This window comes from Talaromyces stipitatus, genomic scaffold (genome assembly GCF_000003125.1).
Source record: "Talaromyces stipitatus ATCC 10500 scf_1105507295517 genomic scaffold, whole genome shotgun sequence".
Taxonomy (NCBI): Eukaryota; Fungi; Ascomycota; class Eurotiomycetes; order Eurotiales; family Trichocomaceae; genus Talaromyces; species Talaromyces stipitatus.
Genome location: NW_002990121.1, coordinates 636,009 through 652,507, shown reverse-complemented (window position 1 = coordinate 652,507; position 16,499 = coordinate 636,009). Strand labels below are relative to the sequence as shown.

The following is a 16,499-nucleotide window of genomic DNA, read 5'->3' as shown; positions in this document are numbered from 1 at the left end:
GAATGCAAGAGGCGTGCGAGGGAATAACTGGAAAGAAGAAGTTCAAGCAATCTCGCGGGGGTGGGTGAGGCTGAGCCGATAAGCACCGAACAAGGCTGATCTCGCTATCGCTAGCCCTAAAGATAAGCGATAATAAGACAGATGGCTTGTTTGCAAGCACGAGCATCGTCCAGCCCATTTATGGCGATGATTAGAATACATTCAGCACAATATGATGAGGCTCTAGAAAGATGTCATGTGTGCACTAGCTAAGTGGTGAGGTCGAGGGTTGATATCAACACCTTGGCTAAAACGGGCTAGTCCCAACATGGCACCCAGGCAGGCGTCTACGTGAGTCAGGTGATATCCTGTCACAATATATACTTCTATGTCTATACATGTCATAAAAAGACGGACTATAGAGAGTCATGACCTTCGGCCGCTTTGCATACATGTATATTTTGCACCCAGTCAGACTTGAGCAATGCGCCTGTATCAGGCCTATTCTTCCAATGCAAAGAGAGCATAGAGTATATCGTTTGACGACAAACCTTCTACGGACGCCGTTAGTACATTACACTGAAAGTAAAGTAACGGAATCTGCTTACCTCCAGCATTTCTATCAGTTCCCATCTCCCGAGTTGGTGTATACTCCTCACGAATTCTTCAAAATCCTCATCTTGTTCGACAACAGCAAATCGCCATGCATGCCTTCCCATTCTCATATCCAGATAGACCACACCAGCGGACCAGACATCTGCAGCTCGAGCATCAAAGTGATACCGCGATGACGAAGTGCCTGTGTCACGATAGTCCAAAGTCACATATTGCTCGGGACTGATATAGGGGAAAGATCCACAAAGTCCAGAGGATAGTCGAGTTGTTTTCTCCCAGGGAAGTCGCACACATTCAGCGTTTCCAAAGTCGGCAATCTTCAGACATCCACGACAGCTAAGCAGTAGATTATCTGGTTTGATGTCTCTGTGTACTACACCGGTCGTATGTAGATAATTTAGACCACGGAGAAGCTGTTTGAAATAGCAATTCGCCTCCGTCGCACAAAGCCTACCTTGCGACCTCACGCGAGTATAGACATCGCCGCCAGAACAGTATTCCATGATTTGACAAAAGTTTCCATCCGGGTCTTGCACCAAGTCATAGGTTTGTATAATATTCGGGTGACGAAGACTTGACGAGATGCAAAACTCTGCCCCGACCCGCTTCAGGTGTTTCTTGACCGAGTCCCTCCCCCTCTGAGAGAACTTTTTAACTGCAAACAGTTGTCCGCCTGACGGGTGATCGACAGAGTGAGGTCGAAAGGTGACGGTGACTATTCCCGAGGAGCCCCTGCCGATTTGTTCCTTGTTCGTGCCGTATCGATCTATCAGCGAGACGGCTGCTCCTTGACCAGACGGCTGTATTCGACCAATGAACGAAGATGTGATTGCCGGTAATTTCAATAGGGGTCGCGGAGATGAGGCAGGCCCAAGCTGAATAAGAGGTAGGCCGTCTTCTAGCACGTTTTTCGTGTCTGTATCATCATTTGGGCGCTTCTTTCTGGCGAGTTTGGAGGCTTCTCGCAGGACTTGAAGTTTATCATTTAATAGTTCCAGCATTCCATCCTGACGTCGTCCGTCGTATAGACGATGCGCATGAGTCCCATCCTCGTAGACGACGAATTTGTTGTCTTTGGCTTGCGGCTGTGGTTTCAAACCCAAGTCCACGTTGTAGAATTTATTGACGTGCACTGCTGTTCCGACTCTGCCCATTCTTCACGATAGACTTGTCGCTTGAAGACAAAGAAATCCCGACAAGAAGTAAGAAGACGAAGAAGAAGAAGAAGGCGAAGAAGAAGACGAAGTCGGGTCAAGCAGCTTCCCGACAAAACAAGGCATGAGCGGACACTATGTGACACAACATCCTTAGATATAAGGACTGGAAGATTCTCACTTCGCCTGCGATTATCTCAATACTCGCCAGAGTGAGTGACTTGCTGAGGAATTTTCCTCAGCCAATCAATGCACGTCACGATAATTTCCGTTTTAGGAAATATTCAACCACATCAGTCGCGCCAGCAGCGTGCGCATACAGCAGAAGGCACACATGTGATGACTTCTATCATACTTTTCTTACGGAGATTCTATGAGGCTTTTTTGATGTCTTTGGTTCTACCGGCGATCATGACAGGTACCGAGCCACGGTATTTGCGAGAGGGGTATTTCGGCCAATGGACAGAGCAGTACTCTTCTAAAGTTTTATATCCAATTCACTGTCATCGGGGCTGTGTATAGCCTCTTCTGTAATGGTCAGCCACTTAGTCGTAGTGACATCAATGATGTGATACGCTTGTGTTGGACGAAACGATTGACTGACCGGATCAGAAGTCCTGATTCCCCATATTGATACATTCGTACAATATCGTGATCATGACTTGCATGTGCGATGCATCCATACCTATCTGGGCAGTCCGCAGATCCTCAATATTACCATACAAACACGGCGGCTATCAAAAAAAAAAAAAAAAAAAAAAAAAAAAAAAAAAAAAAGAGACAAAAGGCATTCTAAACAGTACTACGTAGAAGGAGGAAAAATTGAGCGGTCTGCAGTCGGCAGATAGCTGACTAAATTTTAGTTGATACTGACTACTTCCACGGCCAGATTTTAAGAGGAGAGGAAAAATGCCTCATACATTTGTTTCCCTTTCGGCCGCAGGACTTGTGTTAGGTAAAGTGCATATGATATTTTACACACAAGCGATTATTCAGTATGAGTAAAAACACGATGGAGGGGGAGACTGTGGGCCGGACATTGAGTCTCCAAAAAAAGAGAGATTTTTCGAGAGCCATCTGTACGGTAGTGGCCACGCACTGCCACGCCTAGAGTAATTAGTTGCTAAGAGTGATTATGCCACGGATTATTATTATTACTACTCGCGTACGTGGTTCAAGGCGTCAACCAGACTCGATGTATGTTCTATGTAAACGTCTCGTCTAACCGCATGACTCTATAGCCCAGACAAACTATTCCTCTACAAAGAGAAAGACTTATCCGCCAGGACCCAACTCTCCCAAGAGACAGCTGCCAAGATGTACGTCCCTGAAGCCAGGAGAATGCACACCTTGTGGTTCAATGCGTGTAGACAGACAAACAGGCTGTAAGATATTTAACAGATGAACAAATCCAGAAGGAAGGAAGAAAAGAAAGAAGGAAAAAAATCAGACATGAAGAAATGAAAGAAATGAAAGGAATTCGTAAATCGGTCATCAGTCATTGTTCCAGAAAAAGGTCGACCAATCTTCTGGAAGAACATCCATGTCTTCGAACCCGGTATACATGGCTTCCGGCGCAAAGCCACTGTCCGCTGCAAACATGGCGTCGTCGGAAAACTGGTATGCAGAAGAAGTCTGCATCATCGGCGCTTCCATCATTGGGAGAGAAACGTAGGGATACCCCAAGGAATTTAGCGGCGCGTGGGCGGTCAGATCCGGCATGTAGGTCCGGTTCGACGGGACCAAAGCCGGATCGAATGGCGGACTGGCTGGAGCGGACGATAAGATGGGTAGATAACCGCTGCTTGTGGTGTTCGTGGTCGCCGTCGTCGTTGCGGTCAAGGAAGCTGAAGAAGCTAAAGAGGTTGGCGGTAAAGGAGGCGACGATCGTCGCGGATTGGACGAGGAAGTTTGCGGCCGAGATTGGCTGGTAGTAAATGGCTCACTTGTAGACGGGAGTGGTGCAGGATGTGGTGCAATGCGTGCAAATGAAGATGGCTGGATTCGACGTCGAGCGGTGGGCTTCTATTCGGGAGAGTTAGCGAACAACAAACTGCCGTTCTTCTGCCTCGTAGGGGTATAAAGCCACTAGTGGTGTGGTGTGTTGCCGTTTTCTCAATACTTTCGAGGATTTGCTATCGCTCTCACCATCAGACTTTTTGTCACGGTTGAGCTTGCTATGCTCTTCTCGGTTGTTACACGGTCCGCGACAGATGATACAGACTGAGAAGGGTCGGCCCTTTTTATTGATTCGAATCAGGGGGCGATCTGCTTGGTGTTAGCCGATTGCTCTGGGAGATGCGGTTGTATCTACTTGACACACCATGATGTCGACAGCTTGACACGCGGTGGCCTCGCACGCAAGCTTCACAAGCCCACTTCTCACCGTCGATGAGCATCCCTTTAATGTTATTCAACAAGGAACATCGTGACGAGAAAACAAAGGAGCGAGTGGTTGAGGGTTTAATAGAGCAAGGAACGAGGAATTGAAGCAGAAACAGCAAGTGAAAGCAACAATGGAGACAGGGAATTCATTCAAGGCGAGTGGAGGCGGTGCGAGCTCCACCGTTACCTTTACCAGACAATACCGAATACGGGCCAACACTGCGGCCGAACAGCTGTATGATTGGTATTGTTACCGTCCTCTGGTCAGCTTCCTTACTACGTAGTACAGTACAGTACAGTACACCTGCACCTGCAGCAGCCAATCACATCTGCCAATGGAGCTAGGGCTCTGATCTGCCCTTCTCAAGCTTATCGAAGCTATAGCTACTATGTATATAGCTGCTACGTATAATAGCTACTGTGTATATATATACTCTACGTCATTGGAACATGCCATGTATAAGCATCGCCAGGAAGTACTACTGGGCCTCCGGGATATATTGAGACAAGCACTCAACTAGACACAAATAATTAACACGCTGCCCTCAGGAGGGGTGGAATCGGCTTACAGAACTTACAGAACCTACAGAACCACACATTGCCAATGTGTGGCTGAGGAAAATCCCTCATATATCCCTATCTTTTTCAGCGCTTCCCGCCCGAAGACTAACAAAAATCCTCGGATGTCCCGTTGCGGAAAGTGGGAGGAAAATGGCGCAGGCTTTCCCTCATCTGGTGAATGAATCGTGAATATAATGTACGTGGAACAGGAAACGAAAAGGGAAGAAGAAGAAGAAGAAAAAAAAAAAAAGAGGTTGAAATTCAGTTGGAGAAGCAGTGCTCGGGTCACCATGAGGCGGTGCGCTGTGGGGTCGCTCTACCTGCCCTGTGCTTTTCCGTCTACGTCCTCCAATTCGGCCGCGATATCAACTGCGTCCTTCATCTTCTTGTCGTTATTCTCGCCCACATCCAGCGTCACCAAGAACCGGCTGACCATATTGTACGCTCCAATGCAGACGGTCAACTCCACCACTTCCCTCTCGCCGAACCGGCTCTTGATCGCTCCAAAAATCGTGTCGTCAACTTTGATGTTCTTCGTCATGGCATCCGTGAAAAGCAGCACTTCCCACTGAAAGTCGGTGAGGCTGCTCTCCGCCGGCTTCCGCGTGTTATTGATTATTTTCCCCTCTGGTGTGAACGTCGAGATTGGGATGCTCTTGACTCCTTGCAATTGCTCTGCAGTGACTCCGGCTTTCAAGGCGAGAGGCGCATGTGCGTTCCACTCGTACACCGCGCCATTGAGAATCGCGACACGGCAAACCGACAATTCCAGAACATCCTGCGGTATCACGGCTTGGTTGCGGATCGCACCCAACAAGGAATTGTAGCCATCTGCAATAGGCGGACTATGCAGTAGAGCCAGATCGAGAGGAATCAGCGGACGAGGCTTTCGTCGCGCCGTGACACGCTCGTAGACTTCTGCGGTCGCTTTCTGCTCTGTCTCGGAGAGCGGTGTCCCGTCGGGATTTGTGGTAGGAGGTGTGGAGGGGGCGTAGTTGATGCGCATGTTGGCGTGTTGGTGTGTTTGTATTTGTAGTGGTGAGTTTATCGCGAGGACAGTGTTTTGAGGTGTTGATCGCTCAAGATGGTTCGCACTTCGGGATGCTACCGGCTAGATTCGGTCCGTCTGTGCGGGGGCCATACAGTACTGAGCAAAAATATATATATATTGTTGATGTTGATTGTTCTATTATCCCGGTCTCCTACCTCGATAATAAACCACGATCTCTCAGGATATTATTGATCAATTGAGTGTCGTTGACCCGGAACATGTACCGAAGTCGGCACAGTGCTTTTCCGCCACCGCAGGAATAGCCCTAACCCCGCAGTCTACATCTATGGACAAATACCTTTACTTGCAATTGTTCTTGATCAGTGGGGTGACAGGTCTAATATCAGACATGGCTCTACAGGATGTCAAACACGTACATTACAACTACTCCACGGTACATAATTAACATCCTCCATCATATAAATCGCCATAGAGTCAAAGTACCTGGGTGTATCCTCAATCGGCACTTTCTTTCCCCGCAGTGTGGGGCGAGCTGTTATCGGCTCTTGTTTTCGGATAATAGCTTCATACTCAAAATTTGAAGAACTTCACTGTTCATTGAGATATCTTCTTGTCCTTGTTATGCGTCTCAGTGTTCCTAGATATCATGCCAAAATGTTGCACCATCTTATGATTGGCACCTGGACGCCTCCAGGAAGAATCTATACCGTCGCATTCGATGACCAGGAATTGACCTTGAAACTGGTCAAGAAGACCATGATTCCGGAAGATGAGCCTATATCATGGATGACATTTGATGTGAGCAGGAAATCAAGTATAAAGCAGTGGTGTACTGATTAGAACAGCACACAAAAAAGAATATTTACGGTGCTGCCATGAAGAAATGGTCGAGTTTCTCCGTGCGCAGTCCGACTGAAATCGTACACGAAGCATCGCATCCAATGGGCGGAGATCGTAAGCAACCCCAGGAAAATTAAGGCATACCTCAATCTCTGACGCAGAGTTAATAGCAATGGCCAACTCCGCCGAAACAAACACACGAGCGATCTTTGTCCTTGCAGGCCACAAACCACCATACAACGTCTACGGTAACCCGTTCTACAAACACGCCGGCTTCGGGAATGTATTTTCTGTCACCGAGTCAGGTAAAATCGACAAGAACGTTCAGAACTTTGAAATAGACCCTCACTCCGGTATTCACGGCATGGTCTTTGATCCGACAGAGACGTATTTGTATTCGGCAGATATGGGCGCTAATAAAATCTGGACTCACAAAAAGGACCCGGAAACTGGTCTTTTGACCTTGGTCGATAGCATCGATGCTCCCGCACCGGGTGATCATCCTCGATGGGTTGCCATTCACCCTAGCGGTCACTACTTGTACGCCTTGATGGAAGCAGGTAATAGATTGGCGGTATACGTGATTGACGAAAGGCGTCATGTCCCCGTCTTTACGCACATGATATACCCCTTAATCCCCCCTGGACTGCCACCACGCAACAAATATCGAGCAGACGTTGTCTTCCCCTCTCATAGCGGAAAATACCTTTTCGCTACTTCGAGATCCAACCATAACGATGTCCATGGCTATATCAGCGCTTTCCGACTCGGTTCTCAGGGGAACATTGAGAAACAATTGTTTATTAACCCGACATCAACCAGTGGAGGACACTCGAATGCGGTGAGTCCATGTGACTGGAGTGATGAGTGGATAGCTCTGTGTGATGACCAGGACGGGTTTGTGGAGATTTATCGATTCCAGGATGAATTATTGGCCCGTGTTGCGAGGTGTGATATTCCGGAGAAGGGATTCGGGATGAATGCTATTTGGTATGATTAGTTGTATATTAGCATGCGCAAATCGAAAAACATGGACAAATAAAACGAATTATGTCGAGGGACAATTTCGAGTAGTGGTACGGTGTAGGGCTTGTGCGTACATTCCACACGACGGCTTTACATTCCTTACCATCTTACGACAACCTTGTCCCAACCACATTGATCGGCATTTGATTCGAATTGTTAATAACATTGGTTCATGAGTTCTTGCCCATAGAAAGTATGGAGCCCGCCAGATTCAAGAATCCTAGCCACGCGCAGCGTTGCCTATTTGGGAAATTAACATCTAACTAAACAACAAGGTCTAACACATTCCGTACCCAAAGCACTGGAATACCATTGAACTTATATACAGCCGTGTTCTCTCCTACATCTATTCAACCTAAATCTTTCGGTGTTTGATTCTATTCATATATCACTAGTGGTCATATCGGATCAGAACTACTAATATGGCTAAAAGCAGAGATTATTTCAACATGAAAGTCCAATACAACTCCGTCAAACGGTGGGCCTTTGTCCTGCCAACTACTACAGTCGCTTCATGGCTTGGTAAGTGTCTCTCACCTGTTATCGAGGTATGAAATACTGACGCTTACACAGCAATGCTCGGGGCACTTTTAGGCTCCTGGTTCACATCCGGCCAACCACGATACTCGTCCGAAGAGAAGACACAAAGTATAGCGTATGTCAACACTCTGAATTTACCAAAGAAGGAGACCTGACCAGTACCAGATTCCTATCCGACATTGGCGCACAACACCTCAAACCCATATTTATAACCTGCACATCAATAGCAATGATTACATACATCCCCACCCTTATCTTCTACTTTTACCACATGAGTCCCGCCCGAATCCCATTATCATCAAGCTCCGAATCCATAGTCCGAGCCAATTCACTACCGTCCATATACTCAACACCTCCATCGCTACCAGTACAATACCAAACCCAACAAAAGAAATGGCACGACTCACTCGTCTTTCAAATCAGCGTCCCAATTCTGAGCATCCTCTTCTCGCTCGTCGGAGCTACAAATCTGATCCTCCTAACAATCTTTGACACTGCTCGGTACACCTCCGCGCACCAACTCCTCCTCCCAATAAGCATCTCCTCTCACATCCTCGGCTGCCTGATCCTCTGCATCTGGACAATGCTCTGTCTCCGGCAATACCGCGCTCAACGACTCTCCAAATACGGTGGCATCTACTCCGGTGATAAATTCACCGTAGAGCTTTACACACCGCAAATTCCCATCTCCTTGCCCAGTCTCGCCATAAAATCTGTTATAGTGGTCATTGAGATTGGTCTTGTAGCTTTGTTTGCGGTTATGAGCTGGTGGCTTGAGATGTTTGATAACGCTGCGGTTCTGGAGTGGGTTGTTGTTTTGATGTTTGCAGGATATATGTTGTGTTTGATTGTGGATTTGTGGGTTTTAGATAAAGATATGTTTCATGGTAGATGATATTGATCATTATCTCAGCTGCGATAGATTTCACAACCACCCAGCCTTCTATGTTGGAATATATCCCATGTTTTGATGGAAATTGTTGATGCTCTTATACATAAGTGTAGAATATTAGTTATTCCGTTTCACCTACCCAGCACACTGGGGATATCCCTTTTACTTGCATGTAATTATCCCTCTCCTTTCTTTTTTTGAGAATCAGTCATAATATTCGAATAACTTCAAATATTATCAGGCGCACGGGTTCTTTGGAATTGTGGGTTCGCTTCTGCACATGTGCATACAAGTAGCTTAGTAACCAATTGGTAAAGTCATATTCTTCTGATTGTCTGTCTCTTCTCTTAATGAGACCCCGACGCGGTCTATATAGTCCTTGCTTGACGAGGTCACGTGTACCTTCACGTGACCTCTCCTTGGTTCGCGTCGGTGCCAGGAATCTCGATTGCACCTATAAACCAACAGGAATAGCCATACTGCGTAATCCTGTGCTTCGTGTTATCAGGACGTAGTTAAACCAACAAATATTATGTTTAAGTTCCGACATATTATAACAATGAACCAGGAACATCAACTGTTTATATCTTGTTCATCACCACTACACATCGCCATCATGGAGGAATTTATCACTCTGACCTTCCACAGCAAAAGTGGAAGCTTCCTCTCCTGAGGTTTGAGAGCAAGAAAAATCAAGTATTCTCAGACGGTGAAGCTGCAAAGATCGATGAAGATTGACGTTTTTTTTGGGGTACCTCGGTGATCTCTTTAATTATCTTCTCAAGTATGATGAACGAAGTGATCAAATGATTGTTTTGAAGGACCTTGCACAGCTCGGTATCAGATGTGAGAGCTTGGATCTGGTTGACACGAAATCCAGTGAAGGAACAACTCTTTGCTCGGACAATCACGCCACCGATCCTGTCTATTTTGTTCCAATAAAATTCGAAGAATTCAAGACTTATTCAATCGATAAGGACAACCTGCCATGGTCACAAAAGAAAGAAGGAAGAAGCTTCTATTAAAAGAGTAGACAGATGTAAAGGGATTCAGCATCCCTTCATCAGTTGATGAATTAGAAACATTGCTAAAGCAGGCAAAGTTCAACAACATCCACGGTGTCACTGAGGAATACCTTGGCGCCGGTAGCCACACAACGCAGATCCAATACCTCGCATTGAGAGTCATTTGGCCCCCTACTTTAAAGAAACTTTCCAGCTTCTGCAAGAATTTGCACAAGTGTGGCCTGAATGATGCTTGAGACATGGCAACGCAGCTGGTCGACGCATCCGCAGAATACCAAGCCTACCTCAGGTGCACTGCTGCTGGCTCAATTATTGCTGATATTGCTACAAATAATGAGGATTACCCTGGTTCCCTCAAGCCAGTAAAGCGGCTCCAGGAACAAACTTTGAGGGTGCAGCAGCTCGCAAGGCAATCTGGAACCAAGCGACAGCTTCGACCACGCCAAGCAGAGACCCACGAAGTTGAGGCGACCAAGCATCAGGAATCAAAGATACAGAAGATCTCGGCTCTATACAAGGACTCGGGAAGATCACAGGAAAAGTTGGTCGTCCAGAGGAGGAAGAAACAGACCCTGCATCTGGCTACTCCTCCGACGAGTCCTATACGGAGGGCAAGAAAGAATCCAGGGACGAAGCGATGCCCAATGCAGCCATAATTCTCCTACTCCAAGGATTTACGAGTCTTGTTAAAGGTGCGCTGCTCGAGTGGGTATTCGACCGCGTACATTTCCGCGCACGGTTTCGTCGAAAGAACTACAAGGCGTACAGTGACGAGGCACTACGATCCACCCGTAACGAGTGTATCTTGGCTATCGTTGAGACCAAAAAAACATGCAAGGATGTCAAGGGAAGAAGATATCACAATGCAAGAAAGTGCAGAGATGGTAGGCTGGATTCTAAGCAATTCCGATGAGCTCCCAATGCTCAAGGGACAGTGAGTTACTCTTGCTCGACTCTCATGAAATATCCGTTCTCTAATGCTCTACCTAGTCGCGTATTAGTCTCCCAAGACTTTGACATCACATTCGCAAATTACCACCGGGACTACCTAGGGTATCTAAAGACCGGTAAAGTCACAGCAAATGCATTTTTTAGAATACAAATATATGGTCTATTCAAGATCAACAATTCAATGCATATGAAACCTCTTTGCAAAGGTTGTTGCTGCAACCCTTCTCGTAGCAGAGGGCTCCGCATGAGAGGCATTCAGTGAGATCTCTATGTCAGTGTGTTATGGTTGCATGTGCTAGCAGGATCCTAGGCATAAAGAGCCGAGGATCCCTGCTAGTGTTACATGCTGTTCTAATAAGCAAGCATTCTAACATTTTCTTCTCATTCTTCACTTCACTAATTTGCTATTCACCAAGGAAGATTTTCTATGGTGAAAGGCGACCTCTCCATATCTATACTGATTCTAGCTCTAATGATTCTAATGTACAACTGAAAGGCACCCAATTTTTGATATTGATAATGAAGTGCTCTTCATCCCTGAATCGAACTCACTCCTGGATATATTGACTTAGCTCTAGAAGGGTCTCCTTTTTCTTATAGCCAGGTTCTACTGTAGTAAGGAAAGACTGTTCAATGATGGTTTCTCGACGGTAACATCGTACTAGCCACCTCCACATCACCCATCTCTCCCACGCCCCAGAGCTTCTTAGGCAGAGGTGGAGGCTTCTCAGCCACTTTCTGTATACGTTGTGCCGCCTCCAGGAATTGATCCCGTACCTGGGACCATTCAGATTTCAGATTTACTAATTTGAAATCCCTCTTGCGGAACTCTCCGTCGACCAAGACGTGTTCAATATCCCCGGGATTTGCATGAAGCAATACGGCAGCTATAGGATCGCTCCATCCCAGCATGTTCGGAGAATCACCGTTGAATATAACGATATCAGCCTTTGCTCCTACCTGAAGCACGCCAATATCTGGGCGCTTCATAGCAAGGCCTCCCTGCCGTGTAGCCATTAGAAAACCTTGCTCGACGGTAAAGGGTGTTTCCTTCGGTAACAGTCCCTTTTCAAGCGCTCGGTGAAAATTCATTTGGCGGACAGTCTGGAGCCACAACCGGGCTTGAGACAACAGGTCACCTGAAAATGTCCAGTTTGTGTCTAGTCCAAGGGCTGCCTGATCAGAGATTAGACGGCCACTGATCTGGCCGTGGCCAAAGTGGAATTCAGACTCTGGTGTTATAGAGACGAAAAAATTATTTTTTCGTAGAGCATCCTGCTCCTGGTTGGTGAGGAAGGGTGCGTGGGAAAAAATTATCGGACACTGGTCGCTATGCAGATTGAGCTGACAGATCTGGGCGGGTGAGGAATTTCCGGCTGAAGAGTTCTCTTAGTATGATGAAGATGGTGATTGTAGTAAGAATGACTTACTCGGCCAAGGACCACCCAGATGATGCATAGTTATACCTCTGAGGTTCAGCTTACTGCAGTGTATCAGTGTCTAGAAACTCCCGATAGGTTGGAGACGTACCTGATCTTCTCGCGTGTGTGCTGTAGCTGATTGTTGGTCTCTCTATTGAACGAGGACAACAGGCTATCGAGGGAGATACCCGGCTGCACCAGGGAAGACGAGATTGTGCTGGCTGCAATACGACCCAACACTTCCCACTGTTCTTTCAATGGAAAGTTATCGTGATCTGCAACATCATAACACCACAGAACTCGCGCGCCACTATCTCCAGCTGCCCTGAATCCTGGCTCAACAAAGTCCGGAGCCCAGTTATGGTGGGCATGATCAACATATGAAGTAACACCAGAGTAGAGACCCTCCAGGTAGCCCTGAAGAGAACTGATGTAGATATCGTGCGGAGTGAATGCGACTCTTGCAGTCTCGGATGCCTGACTGAGCCAACTGAAGTAATGAGAGAGGACAATGTTTGGTCCAATAGTTCGATAGACTGATTGCCACATGTGCACATGGGTATTGACAAAGCCAGGACATACGATCTTGCCGTCGACATTGACGACGTCTGCATCTGCAGGAACTTCAGTTTCGGTATCCGGGGTAATTGCTATGATACGATCATCTTGCATTACGACGGATGCTCTGCGAAGCACTCGTACGCGCTGTGTGGCATCATCAAAAGTCAAGACGGTACCGCCTCTCAGGACTTTGGAAACCATGGGGAGTTCCGTCTCGTAACACCGATAGGGGATTTTGCGCATGGAAGCTGAGAGATAGATAAATATTTGAGAAAGATCAGATCCCGCTGCTTGCTGCTTGTATTTCAATTTATAGGTCTTCAAGGAGGGGTAGCATATTAGTGTAGGATTTACAGTCACCACCAAGCGGGCATTCGCATCCACATGAACGCCCGTTGAGCCCACTTGACAGTAGACCATGCAGCACAAAAGCTCCATGGCTAGTTTTTGCAGGATGCGCATTTGGAGGTCTCGGAAAGCGAAGAGGGCTACAATCACCAGGTTAATCATCCCAAACAATAAAGGTTCGGAAGCTTAGGGCTTGCAAGGTCCAGGGTCACATCGTAGTACTACTTATTTCCATAGGAATGGGCGGTCTATTCAATCACAATCACAGCAGTATGACAGCACCATCAGGCTGTCAGCGAGATACATGTCTTTTATGTGGGTATACCATGGCATCGAGTCTGGACCTACCGAAGAACATGCCGAATGTCCGACCTGAAATAACAGTCGTTCGAGGAGTCAGTCACGTCCGGCCCCGACTACGACCTGGATGAACACTTTGGTCCTAAATAATTACGACTTGTAATGCCGAGTACTCGCTTCGACCGAGACCGTCCGTTACCAAATAGAAACAATGTTATGGAAATTGACATGTACTGGTGACGATTTAATTATGGGCGACTATTTACTCACTGCCATACATACAGTTTGTATGAATACAGAAAAACGATGCCACTGAAAATGCTCGTGAAACTGGGATATCATCGCATGAGACTCAAACACGCAGGCAAAAGAAGGGCGGAAAAAGGTGAAGAATCGAATATTTGCAAGAAATTACTCAAACACGAAGCAAAAAAAAAGAAAAAAAAGCCACCATTGAAAAGTAAATAAATCAAAAGAAATAGGAGAGAGAAAGGTCTTACTTGACCCAATTATGGAGTAACTCTCCAAGCATCTCCTCATCCTCTTTCTTCTTCTTGCGCTCGCGCTCCTGTCGCTCGATGGTCTTCTTCTGTTCTTCCATCAACTTAGCATTGAAACGTGGATCCAGTTTATTGAGCCATTTATGCTTGTGCGGTGGTACTGGCATCGGCACTGCGCTACATGGTGTGCTTGGCACATTTGCTGGAACCGATGCTGACAGAATCGTCGTTGATGAGGACCGACTAGAGGTATTTCCATTGAGACTCTTGTATTCGGCCTTATGTTTGATATCAATCGGCCCTGGTGCCGACATCTTTCTCATTTTCGGCGGTAGAGGATACGGCGCCTCGTCGCAATCACGAATTTCATCGAAGATAGGTTCCTTGTCGCTTTCAGGAATGGGAGGCGGTTCGGGGACAGAGCGCGATTTGGTGAAGGAAAATGACGACGAGCGAATAAACGAGAAGGCTTTATGGGTAGATGGTGCAGAGGATGGGCTTATCGCCGAGATGTCATTGGAATGGGAGCATTGCCTCGTCAGACCTGACGAAGCTTCAGATACCCCTGGCATTTTGATGTGTGATTAATTCGAATTATGCGTGCGATTTTCCGATGTTGTCCCGTAGAGTGCTATATCAGAGAGAAGATGTTGCAAGTCTCCTGTGCGCGCGCAATAAACAATCACATCATTTTTGAAGTCGCGCTCATGCTAGTGAAATAAGAAAAATTCTCTGACTGCAGTGCAAAATTTTCAGTTCCCTAGGTTATGACTGCAAGCCAGGCATATTCTTCGAGACAGACAATCAGACGGTGCAGAGTGAGCCTCTAAGAGGCACAGTGAGGGCACAGAGGCTGGAGTGACTGTGGAGGGGAAATGACGAACCGACGTTGAGGCTTTTTACTTTTGCGACGGTTTCATTCACCGATTCCAATTGGGAAGGTGGAGACTTGCCCCCTCGTGCGATGATTCCTGGCCTGTGATTGGCTGACAGGTGGTGACGTCACCAGGGTTTGACACACTAAACTGCTTTGGTCCTGTTCATGCCTTGTGTGCCTGGCAGATACCCCGGATTTCTCCGCCATCTGTAAGGCATCAATTCTTGATTAGAGGGCAAAGAGAGGCCATTGCCTGAAATAATCTTCTAGTATGACCTCTAGAAATGTCTCTGCAATCCTGGCGGCTGACAGCAGTAAGTATACGTAAGCAGTATATAAGTGACTTACTCTGCACTCTGGCAAGATTCCTGAATTCGCTGGGCATGACTCGGGGGCGTGGTGCTCACGCCGGCATCATCACAAACGGCATTCGCTGTTGCTCGTCCGGCTATGGGATGATCCACGAATCATGTGAGATAAAAAGGTTCGACGCTTTTCGACAGCTTCCATTGGTGTCTGTCTGTAGGTAAAAGCGATCAGTAGAGGTGAAGTTATCAGTAAAGCACCAATAACATCAAATCAACATCCCATCGGTAATAGGAAAGGAGAGAATCGGCTGAAGTACTCTGTACTTTGTAATTGATAGAAGTAAATAAACACGGCGGATCTGCTCGGAAACAATAGCGGTGTAGGGTTGAGGCGGGCTTGTAGGGTTAGCGGGAACAAACCCTAAAATCAGAGACAGCTGTAGGTAAACGACTTGGTAAATGGCAACCGTTCCTGGGCTTCTTCACATATTCCCTGCTAGACTGAACAGTCTTTGAACCTTTTTGATTGATTTTCTTATTTTGGCCACATTGATTGTTTCCTCCCGGTCACGAGTAACCCGCGGTCTCTAGCAATAACCCTGTCAATAGCATACGTAGGTAAAGCTTATCCCAGCGGTGCAAGGCTATATATATATATATATATATATACATTAAGCTCATGCACGTTTTAAGAAGACTAAAACACTTTGGAACACAGACCGAGAAACGGACTGCCCAGAAAAGCCAAGCCACCAAAACATGATCCGTGTTGCAGATCGGACATTTTCCAGGCATACGAAATTGCACTTTTACCAAGTTGATTAAACGTCACTACGTACGGCGCAAGGACCATAGAAGTTAGTCTTCACTAACAACGAGATGCATAGCTACGTAACTTGATAAGATGCTTTCGTAAGCATAGTGCTCCAGACTTGTTCATTTGGAATTGTTATGCAGGGATAACTGTGCTTGAGTAAGCATGGTGCTCTAGACTCGGTGAATTTAGGTCTAGAAATAGTATGTATGGCAGGGATTCCAAGAGTGTTTCCATCATTGTGTTCCACCGTAGGGCCATCTTTTAGGTAGGTACAGTAGCTCAAATCGAATCTTCTTCAAATTGCATGTCTACTTCACAAGCAATTGACTTATCGAACAGGGTTATGACTTCGTAGTCCGCGTACTTCTGTAAAAGCGGTAGTCTCCG

General features: G+C 46.6%; 8 protein-coding genes across 8 annotated transcripts, besides 6 other annotated features; 3 read left to right on the top strand and 5 right to left on the bottom strand.

Annotated features, from left to right (window-relative positions):
* Positions 1-38: 38 nt before the first annotated feature.
* Positions 39-1,896, bottom strand: TSTA_002450 (serine/threonine protein kinase, putative). Its single transcript, XM_002487788.1, has 2 exons — positions 588-1,896; positions 39-533 (listed from the first exon to the last, which is right to left on the bottom strand). Exons 1-2 carry the CDS (start codon positions 1,746-1,748, stop codon positions 396-398), a joined length of 1,299 nt encoding a protein of 432 aa, XP_002487833.1. The 5' UTR covers positions 1,749-1,896; the 3' UTR covers positions 39-395.
* Positions 1,792-1,840: a microsatellite.
* A 591-nt stretch (positions 1,897-2,487) lies between the features above and the next one.
* Positions 2,488-2,534: a microsatellite.
* Positions 2,535-2,931: 397 nt separating this feature from the next.
* On the bottom strand, positions 2,932-4,147 carry TSTA_002440 (uncharacterized protein; the record flags this gene model as incomplete). Its single annotated transcript, XM_002487787.1, is given in 4 exon segments — positions 2,932-3,675; positions 3,695-3,773; positions 3,803-4,016; positions 4,072-4,147. 4 exon segments carry the CDS (start codon positions 4,145-4,147, stop codon positions 3,247-3,249), a joined length of 798 nt encoding a protein of 265 aa, XP_002487832.1. The 3' UTR covers positions 2,932-3,246.
* Positions 3,163-3,189: a microsatellite.
* Positions 4,148-4,415: 268 nt separating the features above from the next.
* Positions 4,416-4,436: a microsatellite.
* A 179-nt stretch (positions 4,437-4,615) lies between these two features.
* TSTA_002430 (4-carboxymuconolactone decarboxylase family protein) lies at positions 4,616-5,743 on the bottom strand. Its single transcript, XM_002487786.1, has 2 exons — positions 4,712-5,743; positions 4,616-4,650 (listed from the first exon to the last, which is right to left on the bottom strand). Exon 1 carries the CDS (start codon positions 5,698-5,700, stop codon positions 5,011-5,013), a length of 690 nt encoding a protein of 229 aa, XP_002487831.1. The 5' UTR covers positions 5,701-5,743; the 3' UTR covers positions 4,616-4,650; positions 4,712-5,010.
* Positions 4,916-4,942: a microsatellite.
* On the top strand, positions 5,744-7,604 carry TSTA_002420 (carboxy-cis,cis-muconate cyclase, putative). The gene is made up of 3 exons (XM_002487785.1): positions 5,744-6,504; positions 6,552-6,660; positions 6,717-7,604. Exons 1-3 carry the CDS (start codon positions 6,328-6,330, stop codon positions 7,544-7,546), a joined length of 1,116 nt encoding a protein of 371 aa, XP_002487830.1. The 5' UTR covers positions 5,744-6,327; the 3' UTR covers positions 7,547-7,604.
* A 417-nt stretch (positions 7,605-8,021) lies between these two features.
* On the top strand, positions 8,022-9,188 carry TSTA_002410 (protein SFK1, putative; the record flags this gene model as incomplete). The annotated part of the gene is made up of 3 exons (XM_002487784.1): positions 8,022-8,094; positions 8,146-8,227; positions 8,278-9,188. The coding sequence occupies 3 exons, from the start codon at positions 8,022-8,024 to the stop codon at positions 9,005-9,007; spliced, it is 885 nt and encodes a 294-aa protein (XP_002487829.1). The 3' UTR covers positions 9,008-9,188.
* Positions 9,189-10,268: 1,080 nt separating this feature from the next.
* On the top strand, positions 10,269-10,942 carry TSTA_002400 (uncharacterized protein; the record flags this gene model as incomplete). The annotated part of the gene is made up of 2 exons (XM_002487783.1): positions 10,269-10,490; positions 10,559-10,942. The coding sequence occupies 2 exons, from the start codon at positions 10,269-10,271 to the stop codon at positions 10,940-10,942; spliced, it is 606 nt and encodes a 201-aa protein (XP_002487828.1).
* Positions 10,943-11,610: 668 nt separating this feature from the next.
* Positions 11,611-13,400, bottom strand: TSTA_002390 (chlorohydrolase family protein, putative; the record flags this gene model as incomplete). Its single annotated transcript, XM_002487782.1, has 3 exons — positions 11,611-12,356; positions 12,411-12,463; positions 12,511-13,400. 3 exons carry the CDS (start codon positions 13,398-13,400, stop codon positions 11,611-11,613), a joined length of 1,689 nt encoding a protein of 562 aa, XP_002487827.1.
* A 472-nt stretch (positions 13,401-13,872) lies between these two features.
* TSTA_002380 (uncharacterized protein) lies at positions 13,873-14,682 on the bottom strand (the record flags this gene model as incomplete). Its single annotated transcript, XM_002487781.1, has 2 exons — positions 13,873-13,879; positions 14,111-14,682. 2 exons carry the CDS (start codon positions 14,680-14,682, stop codon positions 13,873-13,875), a joined length of 579 nt encoding a protein of 192 aa, XP_002487826.1.
* A 1,258-nt stretch (positions 14,683-15,940) lies between these two features.
* Positions 15,941-15,967: a microsatellite.
* Between the last annotated feature and the right edge of the window lie 532 nt (positions 15,968-16,499).